This window comes from Oncorhynchus tshawytscha, linkage group LG11, assembly GCF_018296145.1.
Source record: "Oncorhynchus tshawytscha isolate Ot180627B linkage group LG11, Otsh_v2.0, whole genome shotgun sequence".
Lineage (NCBI taxonomy): Eukaryota > Metazoa > Chordata > Actinopteri > Salmoniformes > Salmonidae > Oncorhynchus > Oncorhynchus tshawytscha.
In genome coordinates this window covers 14,679,620-14,692,119 of record NC_056439.1, presented here as the reverse complement: position 1 = coordinate 14,692,119, position 12,500 = coordinate 14,679,620, and the positions used below count along the sequence as shown (strand labels likewise).

Here is a 12,500-nt window from a genome sequence, read left to right as displayed (position 1 = left end):
GGGAGAGTTCGGTCTGAGGGCTAACATAAAATCAGGTGTGGTTTTAATACAACATGTTTATCACAGAATAAACTCATACTGGAAATTGCTGGAAATCATGCCATGTCTTTGTCTTGTGTCTTTCTCTCTCTCTGATTCCCTCTGTGGAGATCAGTTCTCCCTCTTTAGTTCACAAGGTCACACCCGTCATCAGCTTCACTTCTTCAGTCTGGGAGAAAACCCAACACTCTAGTCCCTGGCTTCTGCAACCTTTGGAGTCAAAACGGGGAATTCTGACACATGGACAAGATGATAGCGAGATAAATGGGAACTCTGTGGGGAAAGTCATTTAATTAAGCTCATCCCCGAACAAAGAAAATGAATTACTCCATATTAATTTGCATTATTAAACCACACGCCCCACTAATCCAACGGGGAGTGTCTAACCTTCAGACTTATTCAAAAGGGAGCATTCTCTGTTTAGCCACCATCTTCGGCCTTATGCTTCCTCTCTTTCATAATGTTATCCTTTCATTTTGCTCATATTTAAAATCACCCCCTTCACAAACCTTCATTCATTTCGGTCTCTCATTCATTCCCTGTTTTCGCTCTTTTATTGTGCGCTCTTTCGTAAGACCCTCCCTCAGAACGTCACCCGTAAAGGGGAGATGCGGATCGAGCCCTCAGCCAATGAGGCCACTATACTACGAGTGGTGTCTGCGAAGGTGACTGGGACTGAACAGATGGTGACAGAGAGAGAGAAGCAGCGACGAATGTAGATGACATACGATTATTCTCAAGCAGTCATAGAAGAGGTTCCTTACAACAGGCACAGCAGAGCGCATGCGAGCATATTTGAGTTAGCAGCATTTAAGGTTAGAGAAAGTTACTTATTCAAATTCGGGATAAACTCAAGTCCATTTATTTCAAAGGAGTATACTATAAGGGTGTAATAGCAGGACCGAAGAAGCGTGTACGGAAAGCGAGCAAGTAAGGAGACGAAGCGTCTGGACAGTGTAAAGTCAAAGGAGGATAGGTAGGCAACATAGCTACCAGCCGATAGCCTGATCTAGTTCTGAACGGTTTTGTTACAAGACTAAGACTGGATATTGGCGGGAGAAGAGCCAACGGGAATTAATGATCACAGTGCAAAATATGTTAAGCAACCTTTGAGCGTCAACGTTGGAAGTTACCTAATGGCGCATTTGGGGAGCAAAGAGCACAGATGAGACGCATCAAATTGGTTCAAAATTCAGCTCCAGCTCTGAAAGCTGAGTTCACGTTCAAACAACATTGGATTAAGAATCGTATATCGCAAAGTCTTACATATTGATTTCGGATTTATAGTGATTATATTTAGGCTATGGATCAGAGGCGAGGGTTCTGAAAACGTGTCCAACACGCCGAGCGGCTTCGAAATATCTGCTGTTGCTTTCCACACCGACCACAGCATCGCAACACCAGCAAACACCGACGAAACCAACAGCTGTTGTCCCAACTTGGAAAAGACATGCAAAAGATGCACAGGAAGGTTAACCTGCTGTGGGTAGTCTTCTTGACGATGACTCAGGTGTCAATCAAGAGCTTCCCCACCAACAGTCACAAAAGTGCAGTCCCTCAGGACAGGAGCACTGCGACCACGGAGGTAAAAGCCTACTAACTTTTATTTTCTACTCACAGTTAGGGGGTTAGGCCATTTGCTAATTTTCACTCAATGTCATATGATTGGGAAATATGTTTCACTCTGCTGAAACTTGACAGAGCGCATTTATGAATTGATGCGTAATGTTACCTTTAACACCTGGCTGAACGTAACATGTTGTATGTTGTCCGAAATTACAACATTATTGTTTAGGAATTGGCATCATGAAATTAATCTATTTGGTTAAACTCTTTATTCTGAAAGCTCAATGGGCCAGAGACAGTGAGCAACAATGGCCGTGGTCCAAAGTGACTTCATTGCGCAATAATTTTGCTGAAATGAAAGCAGAGGTAGTCGGGAGCTGGGGAGGGCAATAGGCACCAGATCATGTGAAACGTTTGATTGTCTCCCCTTAATCCCCTTAACATGTGTAGACAATCTAAAAAAACATAAAATAATGTACAACAGGCAGTCCTTAGGCTGAGAGGAGTAGAGAGCCCTCTTTGACTGGTGAGGAAATTGTCATTTTTCAGTTGTGATGACACTCATACCTGATAACACCTCAAATATCCCCCTCAGGTATCATTGGAGCATCTGGCAGTTCATGTCTGTCAGTGTGTATGTATGCTATACTGCATAGACTTTCTACAGCTTATAGTGATGGGCTGTATTTAAATCTTAATAAAGATGAAGGCATTGCCCTTTCACATGGCTATAATACAGTAATGACCCAGTTACCAGTCATCATTTTCCAGGGTTCAGGTCAGAGGTAAAGGGTCAGAGATCAGAAGTCTCAAAGGGTTATTAAGCAAATGTAGCCTCAGGCTTATACCCTTTCTGATAAAATATTAATGGAGAACTCTCCCTCTATCAGTCTGTCTGTCTGTCGACTCCATCACACGAATACAACAAATCTGCCCGTGATCTTACCCTGTTCTTACAAGGTACCACCTTCATACTTACTGGGTAGGTAAAATTAAGTGGTGTCTGTTTCCACATATATACAATAGAGTTACTTGTGAGCTACAATTACATTGGACGACTCCATCCCATAAAGACAACAGCAAATCTGTCTGATCTTAACCTGTTGTTACATGGTACCACCAACTTCAGACTTACAGATTCGGTACTGTAGGATGTAAGAGGGCTGTAAAAATGAAGTGGTGTCTATTACCACATAGATACAATGTAGTTATTTGTGAAGTACCACCACATTGGATGACTCCATTCCATGAAGACAAAAGCAAATCTGTCCGTGATCTTACCATGTTGTTACAAGTACCACCTTCACACTTACAGGATAGATACGAGGTAAGAGGGCTGTAAAATGACGCTGTTGCTAATTCCACGTTCATACAGTATACTTTCAAGTTTACTCCAGTACGATATAACGAAGTGATTTTTCACAATATAGACAAGCAAGCAATTCAGAGCGAAGTTAATTTAATGAAAATCAACCAAACAAACCTAAGTAGAAACACATTTGTTTTCACAATCATATCAAATTGCTAGCTAGCTTAACAACAAAAGGAATTGCATACATTTCTATGTGAATGTGAAAATAATTTTAACATTAGCTACATACAAGTTGTATCTACAGTACATGACATGAATATAAAGCATACAAATATGATTGAATATAATCACTGCATACAGAATTTATTATACAAGAGACAAAATTCACAAATTATACAGCACAACAGCAGAGTCATTTTTATTAAAATTGTACCTTTATTTAACTAGGCAAGTCAGTTAAGAACAAATTCTTATTTTCAATGACGGCCTAGGAACAGTGGGTTAACTGCCTGTTCAGGGGCAGAACGGCAGATTAGTACCTTGTCAGCTCGGGGGTTTGAACTTGCAACTACTAGTCCAACGCTCTAACCACTAGGCTACCCTGCCGCCACTCTAGACTCATGTCTAGAGTGCAAAACTAATAATGACTCAATAGAGAACGCTAAAGTCCAGAAGTTGTGGGCGGAACTAGAAAGTTGGCTGTCAGAAGTATTACAATGTAAACATACTTTATTCCGCCTGTCTGTGTATTTCAAGACATGGCATATTGGGGTGTAGTGAGATACCCTATCTCGAAAAAACGTATACTAAAAAAGTGGAAATAAAACAATCAAATAATACAATGGAAAAATCAAATTATTTATTTTTGAAATATTTAGTGGGCTACAGAGAGAAACTAAATGTTGCAGTTTCAGGCCATGTGGCGGAAAGTGATGTGGGTGCTGGATATGGGGGTGTGTGCTAGTCGTTTCAGGTAGGTGTGTAGTTGTTGTTTGTATGATGTTGGCATTTGCACCACTGGAGAGCCCCACTCAGGCACCCGAGTAGCACAGCGGTCTAAGGCACTGCAAGAGGTGACACTACAGTCCTTGGTTTGAATCCAGGCTGAATCACATCCGGCCGTGATTGAGAGTCCCATAGGGCGGCGCACAGTTGGCCCAGCATCGTCCGGGTTAGGCCGTCATTATGAATAAGAAGTTAAATAAATGTTCAATAAAATAAAACATTTGTATAAAATATCAAATAAATCTTACACCCCCCCCCCCAAAAAAAAAGAATGACTGCATACATTCTAACCACAAGCTAACATAGAATATTGCTAGCCCAAGCAAATTGACTTGCAGGATTAGCTAGAAGTGGCACAAAATGACTGTAAACAGAGTATACACAAATTAAGCATCTTTGCTATGTTCTCACAAGCATATTGCCTCGTAAGAAAACAATATCTTAACACTCAAAAGAGATACATAGATTCTGTACAACATGTAGCTAAATTACTACCCAAGCGGGAGCTAGCATGCTAACACACAATGTAATATAGAATAGAATGTAGAATAAACATACAAAAAATTTAATTCCAACATAAAACACTGCTTGCGAAAGCAAGTCTTTAACTGCATTTTCACAATATTACCCACAGACATATCTTTCCAAAGCGCAGTAAGGAATCAATTATTTATATTTACACTTGATGACTTATAGGGGGCAGTGTTTTGAAGCCACCACGCCTCCATCTTGGCACCCCCCCACCGTTCCCCCAAAATATTTTGGAAGCTATAGAAATGCATTTATGAATGGCTATATTTGTTATTGATGTGTTTATTCTATTACGTAAACCTTATTACATACTTTAAAATTATATTATGTGAGCTAAACATAAAAATGAAAAATTATATTAAAACATTTTCCTTAAGTTCTAATGTTATTTTCCTCACTACAACAGAAAAAAGAATTGTCCTTGAAACTAAGACTGCTTCATCCGGGGAGTGCCAATAGGCGACCGGTGGCTTCAAAGCACCTCATTGGCCAATACATAGTATCCGAAATTCAGGGTTTATATACATTATTTGAAGGAACGTGATGTGAAGTGTCACTTCAGCAACCTGTGTCCAGGGACGGCATGCCGTAAAACGCTGTGTATGATATTAATTCAGTATTTTTTGCAGTTTTGCATAGTGCATGTTATAGGATGCAACATTATAACTACATTGGGAAAAACTACACTATATGTTTTTGACACTTTTCTACTATGACACGAGGGACTTTTATTTTCAAATGTGTGACCTGGAAGTGACTCAGTGTTACGAGTAGCTACTTTTCAATCTCACCCACAATATTCAAACTTGCCACTGTCTATTTGCCTGGCTACCCAGACTCCTTGCTCCGTTGTAACCTAACGTAGCAGGTGTAAAAGAAATGCCTGAAACTAGATCCCCTACATACTAGTCTTGATGAGAAGAAGAAAAACTGTAGGGGGAGGTTCTCTTCTACACCATTCAACCAAGCCAGTAAATGTAGAGGAGGAGTTAAGATGGAGTGTCTCCTTCTTAATGTCCAGAATTGGAAGTCGTGTCACAGGCTATTTTTCAATTTCCCCTGAAAACCGGAATGTCTGGTTGTTGGGGACTCAGCAGGGGCTAGCTCCGTCCAATTGCTACACCACACCCACAGACGTTAGTTTCTTCTCTGCAATGAGTACCTCCCGTAAACACATTCGGAGCCGTCTGATTGGCCCAGAAACCAGAGGGCCAGAGCCCAACACATCGGCGGTTTGAAAATGTCTTCTTGGCTTTGATACTCTGATTGGTTCGAGGCGATCCAATGGCTGAAGACTTTGTTTTGTACAACGCTCCTCATCATCACAAACAAGTTCCATGATGGCAGAGAGGAAGAAGAAAAGGGAGGCCCAACTTGGCAGAAAATCTGTCTCCCTCCAGCAGGTAGCGCTTTTTCGTTGTTTCACCCAGCAAGCAAGGAGTTTTTGTGTGGACTCCAATGACAGTGTCGTTTGGTCAACAAAAAAACGTATACCTTATTTGCTGCACAAGGTTTATTTGATCTAATAGAAGTCCCGTAATGCTTAAGTTGTTATGAGTGTACTGAGTGACATCCCAGCAACTTTGCGAAAACCCCCCCCGCTTCATATCGGAGTTGCCTCGGGATAGCTAAGGGTTCTTCAGCTGTCCCCATAGGGGAAGCCTTTTTGATTACAGGTAAATCCTTTTGTGTTCCATGTATAACCCTCTGTAGAAAGGGTTCTAAATGGAAGCCAAACGTTCTAGATAGAAAAAAAATGTGCAAAGAGTTTATGCATATCCATGGTATGAAGCTATTAGCATAGCATCTCTCTCCAGAGTTGACATCAACAACACTCATCGAATATTCAAAAAAGGATTACAACAATTTATACACCAATCCAAAGAAAGGATAGCAGGGAGCTAGACTACCCGCTGTTCCGCTCTGTGGACAACGACTCCCATTGTTAGGGCAGAGAGACATGTAACTTGTCAGTATATCCACAATCTTTGATGATGGCAGTCTCAGACTAAAGTACAGTGGGGCAAAAAAGTATTTAGTCAGCCACCAATTGTGCAAGTTCTCCCACTTAAAAAGATGAGAGAGTAATTTTCATACATTCAACTATGACAGACAAAATAAGAAAATAAATTCCAGAAAATCACATTGTAGGATTTTTAATGAATTTATTTGCAAATTATGGTGGAAAATAAGTATTTGGTCACCTACAAACAAGCAAGATTTCTGGCTCTCACAGACCTGTACCTTCTTCTTTAAGAGGCTCCTCTGTCCTCCACTCGTTACCTGTATTAATGGCACCTGTTTGAACTTGTTATCAGTATAAAAGACACCTGTCCACAACCTCAAACAGTCACACTCCAAACTCCACTATGGCCACTGTCTAACTGGCTAGCTTTAGGATATTTACTACCCCATACCAGTGACAAACTTGGATATGTTATCGACATATCTAGCTCACTTATTTTGCCTGCTAGAAAGAAACAGACACAAATTTATTCAGAAACAGAGGAAGAGGATAGCTAGCTATAGCAAGCTAACGTTAGCTGATGCCTCTTTAACAAGAAGCAACTGTGACATTGATTACTTTCCCATTTAACAAAATCCACAACCACCCCTCCATAGAAAGCATGTCTCCAGGACTTCTCAATGACCCCAGATCTGCAATCAGATCCATGACCAAAGTGTCACATTTCAATTTAGCCTGCAGGCAGACTCTATAGAAAACTCCCCCAATGCTAGACACCATCCAACGAGACAGCCAGCGGCTCCCAAAACACAACTTATGCGGGAAGCTCTAGAAATAAACGTTCCAATTGAACAAAATCCACCCTCTAAAGAAAATCTGTCTCCTTTCTCTGAAATGCCACCAGATCCACGATCTAATACATGGCCAAAGCTTTGCATTTCGGTTTAGCTCCCTATCCACACACATAGACATACACACAGTTGGGGTCCCAGCCACAGGCTCTATACAGAAACATTGACCTCCATGTGACCAAACTACTCTTTTCCCATAGATTTGTACTATCTATAGTATGACAGTACCAGCAGTTAGCTAGCAACAGTTGGCAGTTGACATGTTAATTTGGCTACTTTAGCATTAATCAGTGTTATTTCGATGGAAGATGTGAGCTAAATACGGTAGCTCTAGAGCTAGCTAAGGTTAGCATAGAGGTAGTAAGTTAGCTCTTTCACTTTCCCGGTAAAGTCCTGATAATGCTTTGTCTCTGCTGGTGCTGCTGGCTGTTTGTGATACTTTATAGGCCACATTGTTGGTAAGGACAGCATCCATTTTGAAAAGCAACATTTTGCTGGGGCCCTCCTTCTATTGTTGATAGCCATGGAAGTTCTCAAGGACGAAATTTTCGAGTAGATGCCCAATTCACCAACCTCCTTCTCACAACTGTATCCCACTTTACACAGTGTTGCATTTACATGATAATAGAGGCATACTCACATTTCCATAGCAAGTGTTGCCACCCCCTGCTACCACACAAATCTTCTTGATGAATAAAAATACAATTGCTAGCTAGCTCCACACCACTGACCCACGCTTTTTGTTGTTGTTGTTTGTTTGTTTGTTTTTACCCACAAGTATATGAAGAGTGAGCATGGAAACCAAACAAACCCAATTTAGAACAATATTAGAGTATTATAAAAATGTATTTAAGAGTTTGTAGTTTGGGAATGTTTTCTTGGGGTGCTCTAAGTTACAATTATACACGTTTTTGGCATTGAGAAATAGCTGCTACATGCCCTTTAATTGATAACATGCTTGTGGAAAGTTACATTTACGCATAGTTACAGTTTATTCGTGGCACTTTTTCTGGTAAGTGAAATGGTCAGATAGCTAGCAATTTCTGCAAGTCATCTATGTTAGCTCATGATAGGGATATATGCAGTCATTCTGTTTAATCATATTTGTATATGATATATATTCATGTCATGTAGATACAACATATTTTGGTATGTACAGTAGCTAATGTAAAAATGATTTACACATATTCACATAGACATTTAAATTTTTTTATGCATTTCACTTTTGTTGTTATGCTAGGTCTTTGATATGGTTGTGAATACACATGTGTTGCTACTTAGCTAGCTAGCTAGGTTTGTTTGGTTGATATTCATTAAACAAACTTTTGTGTGCTTGTCTCAGTTGTATAAAAAAAACACTGACAAACTGGATCACTTTGTTATATTGTACTGGAGTAAACTTGACAGTATCTGGTATTTACATGGTATTAGCAACAGCTTCATTTTACAGTCCTCTTACTCATATCTACCCCGTAAGTGTGGAGGTGGTACCATGAACAGGGTAGGATCACGGACAGATTTGCTGTTGTCTTCATGGAATGGAGTCATCCAACGTGCTGGTACTACATTGTATTTACCTGGAAACAGACACCACTTAATTTTACAGCCCTGTTAACTACTAAATACAGATTACTGCCAAAATAAAGGAAACACTTGACTAAATGAGGGATACAAAGTGTATTGAAAGCAGGTGCTTTCACACAGGTGTGGTTTAGGAATTAATTAAGCAATTAGCCTCCCATCATGCTTAGGGTCATATATAAAAATGCCCAGTTACCCATTATTTTGGCTACCATGGCAAGATGATGAGATCTCATTGACTTTGAAAGAGGTGTCTCATATGAGCATGGAGGTTTAAAGGGTATGTGTGTGTGTGTGCGTGTGCGCGTGTGCGTGTGTGCGTGTGTGTGTGTGTGTGTGTTTGTGTCAAGGTTATTATAGTAAACTAAAACTAAACTAAAAATATAGTCAAACTATTATCTTTGACTTCAAAACTAACTCAAAGTAAATAAAAAAAAGTAGAAATGATGTTCAGCTTTTGTATTTTTTTTTATCAAAGGAGGTTTAAAAAAAATGTATTGGGTTTTTGAACTTCTTATTCTTGCAGGTAAATGCTGCCAATAGATGGCAGTGTTTCACCAGAGAAGAAAAGCGAAGAAAACTTATTTTTTATTAAACCTTTATTTAACTAGGCAACGTCATCAACTGTGTCATCAACTGACATATTTCTATAACATAGTGTGGTTAGGTGATTCGTAATATACCTATACAGGCGTTGTAAGATCTGTCAGGCATCAGCAATGTCTAAGCTCTGGAACGAGGCCTAAAATGTATTTATAATGTAAACCTAACCAAACCTATGACCATCACCTTATTATTGCCTTATGGTGGCATGAAGTGACACCCCCCAAAAAAAAAGAAAGAACTATAGGCTTTCAACACATACAGTTGAAGTCGGAAGTTTACATACACTTAGTTGACTGTGCCTTTAAACAGCTTGGAAATTCCAGAAAATTATGTCATGGCTTTAGAAGCTTCTGATAGGCTAATTGACATAATTTGAGTCAATTGGAGGTGTGCCTGTGGATGTATTTCAAGGCCGACCTTCAAACTCAGTGCCCCTTTGCTTGACATCATGGGAAAATCAAAAGAAATCAGCCAAGACCTCAGAAAATAAATTGTAGACCTCTACAAGTCTGGTTCATCCATGAGAGCAATTTCCAAATGCCTGAAGGTACCACGTTCATCTGTACAAACAATAGTACGCAAGTATAAACACCATGGGACCACGCAGCCATCATATCGCTCAGGAAAGAGAGGCGTTCTGTCTCCTAGAGATGAACATACTTTGGTGCGAAAAGTGCAAATCAATCCCAGAACAACAGCAAAGGACCTTGTGATGATGCTGGAGGAAACGGGTACAAAAGTATCTATATCCACAGTAAAACAAGTCCTATATCGACATGACCTGAAAGGCCGCTCAACAAGGAAGAAGCCACTGCTCCAAAACCGCCATAAAAAAGCCAGACTACGGTTTGCAACTGCACATGGGGACAAAGATCGTATTTTTTGGAGCAATATCCTCTGGTCTGATTAAACAAAAATAGAACTGTTTGGCCATAATGACCATCATTATGTTTGGAGGAAAAAGGGGGAAGCTTGCAAGCTGAAGAACACCACCCCAACCATGAAGCACTGGGGGGGCAGCATCATGTTGTGGGGGTGCTTTGCTGCAGGACGGACTGGTGCACTTCACAAAATAGATGGCATCATGAGAAAGGAAAATTATGTGGATATATTGAAGCAACATCTCAAGACATCAGCCAGGAAGTTAAAGCTTGGTCGCAAAATGGGTCTTACAAATGGACAATGACCACAAGCATACTTCCAAAGTTGTGGCAAAATGGCTTAAGGACAACAAAGTCAAGGTATTGGAGTTGCCATCACAAAGCCCTGACCTCAATCCTATAGACAATTTGTGGGCAGAACTGAAAAAGCATGTGCGCTCAAGGAGGCCTACAAATCTGACTCAGTTACACCAGCTCTGTCAGGAGGAATAGGCCAAAATTCACCCAACTCACCCAAATTTCACCCAAATGTTTGACCCAAATTAAACAAATGAAAGGCAATGCTACCAAATACTAATCGAGTGTATGTAAACTTCTGACCCACTGGGAATGTGATGAACAAAATAAAATCTGAAATAAATCATTCTCTACTATTATTCTGACATTTCACATTCTTAAAATAAAGTGGTGATCCTAACTGACCTAATACAGGGCATTTTTACTAGGATTAAATGTCAGAAGTGGTTAAAAACTGAGTTTAAATGTATTTGACTAAGGTGTGTGTAAACTGTAAAAACTTCAACTGTAAATGGCTCCTTTCCCCCATGCATAGGGTACTATCCTCTCTGTCCCTAACAGTAAAACTAAAACTAAATAATATAAAAATGAAATAGAAATGTTTTTGCCAACTGAAACTAAATAAAAATGTGTTAATTAAATTTGACACTAAACTTATTTTCAAATCTAAACATGAATAGAAATAAAAACTAATATAAAATCAAAAAACTATTATATCCTTGGTGTGTGTTTGTGTATGTAAACTCAGCAAAAAAAGAAACGTCCCTTATTCAGGACCCTTCACAGATCTTAATTGTAAAGGGTTTAAACACTGTTTTCCATGCTTGTTCAATAAACCATAAACAATTAATGAACATGCACCTGTGGAAAGGTCGTTAAGACACTAACATCTTACAGACGGTAGGCAGTTATGGTCACAGTTATGAAAATTTAGGACTCTACAGAGGCCTTTCTAGTGACTCTAAAAAACACCAAAAGAAAGATGCCCAGGGTCCCTCCTGTTTAAAGGCACTTCAATCTGTTGTCTTGCCCATCCAGGCTGCATCACATCCGGCCGTAATTGAGAGTTCCATAGGGTAGTGCACAATTGGCCCAATGTTGTCCGGGTTTGGCCGGGGTAGGCTGTCATTCTAAATAAGAATTTGTTCCTTACTGACCTGCCTATTTAAATAAAGGTTAAATAAATACAAATAAATACAAATATTCACCCTCTGAATGGCACGCATACACAATCCATGTCTCAGAAAAGTATTATTTAACCTGCCTCCTCCTGTTCATCTACACTGATTGAAGTGGATTTAACAATAAGGGATCATATCTTTCACCTGGATTCACCTGGTCAGTCTATGTCATGGAAAGAGTAGGTGTTCTTCATGTTTTGTTTACTCAGTGTATATGGTATTAGCAATGGCCTCATTTTACATCCCTCTTACCTCCTACCTACCCTGTAAGTGTGAAGGTGGGATCTTGTAAAAACGGGGTACAGTCACAAAGAAATGTACTCTTGTCTACATTGGATGGAGTCGTCCAATGCAGTGTTACCTCACAAGTAACTACGTTGTTTAATGCTGAAACAGAGACCACTTAATTTTACAGCCCTGTTACTACGAACATACACGCTAACTAAAGGTAAAGTACACAGAAACAACGGGAGAGAATTTCAACACAAGAGGAGGACTTGAAGGTATTGATTTAGTAATTACGTGCGAATAAATGATAAATGACCATGTAAGTAATTGGTGTTTCTTAAGGACTTCCTCTTTACCCTCTCTTTCGCTATCCACACAGGTGCTTTGAGTTTCTTTCGTCTCCTCTCTTTTTCTGATTCACCATACCTCATAACACATGAATAACATGGCGGAGAT

General features: G+C 39.8%; 1 protein-coding gene across 1 annotated transcript in view; it reads left to right on the top strand.

Annotated features, from left to right (window-relative positions):
- The first annotated feature begins 621 nt into the window (after positions 1-621).
- The window catches only part of ism2a (isthmin 2a), a 49,592-nt gene continuing 37,713 nt past the window's right edge, over positions 622-12,500 (top strand). Inside the window, exon 1 of the mRNA XM_042330604.1 lies at positions 622-1,624. Coding sequence (XP_042186538.1) covers positions 1,490-1,624 — 135 coding nt within the window. The 5' untranslated portion in view covers positions 622-1,489. The remainder of the gene's footprint in view (positions 1,625-12,500) is intronic.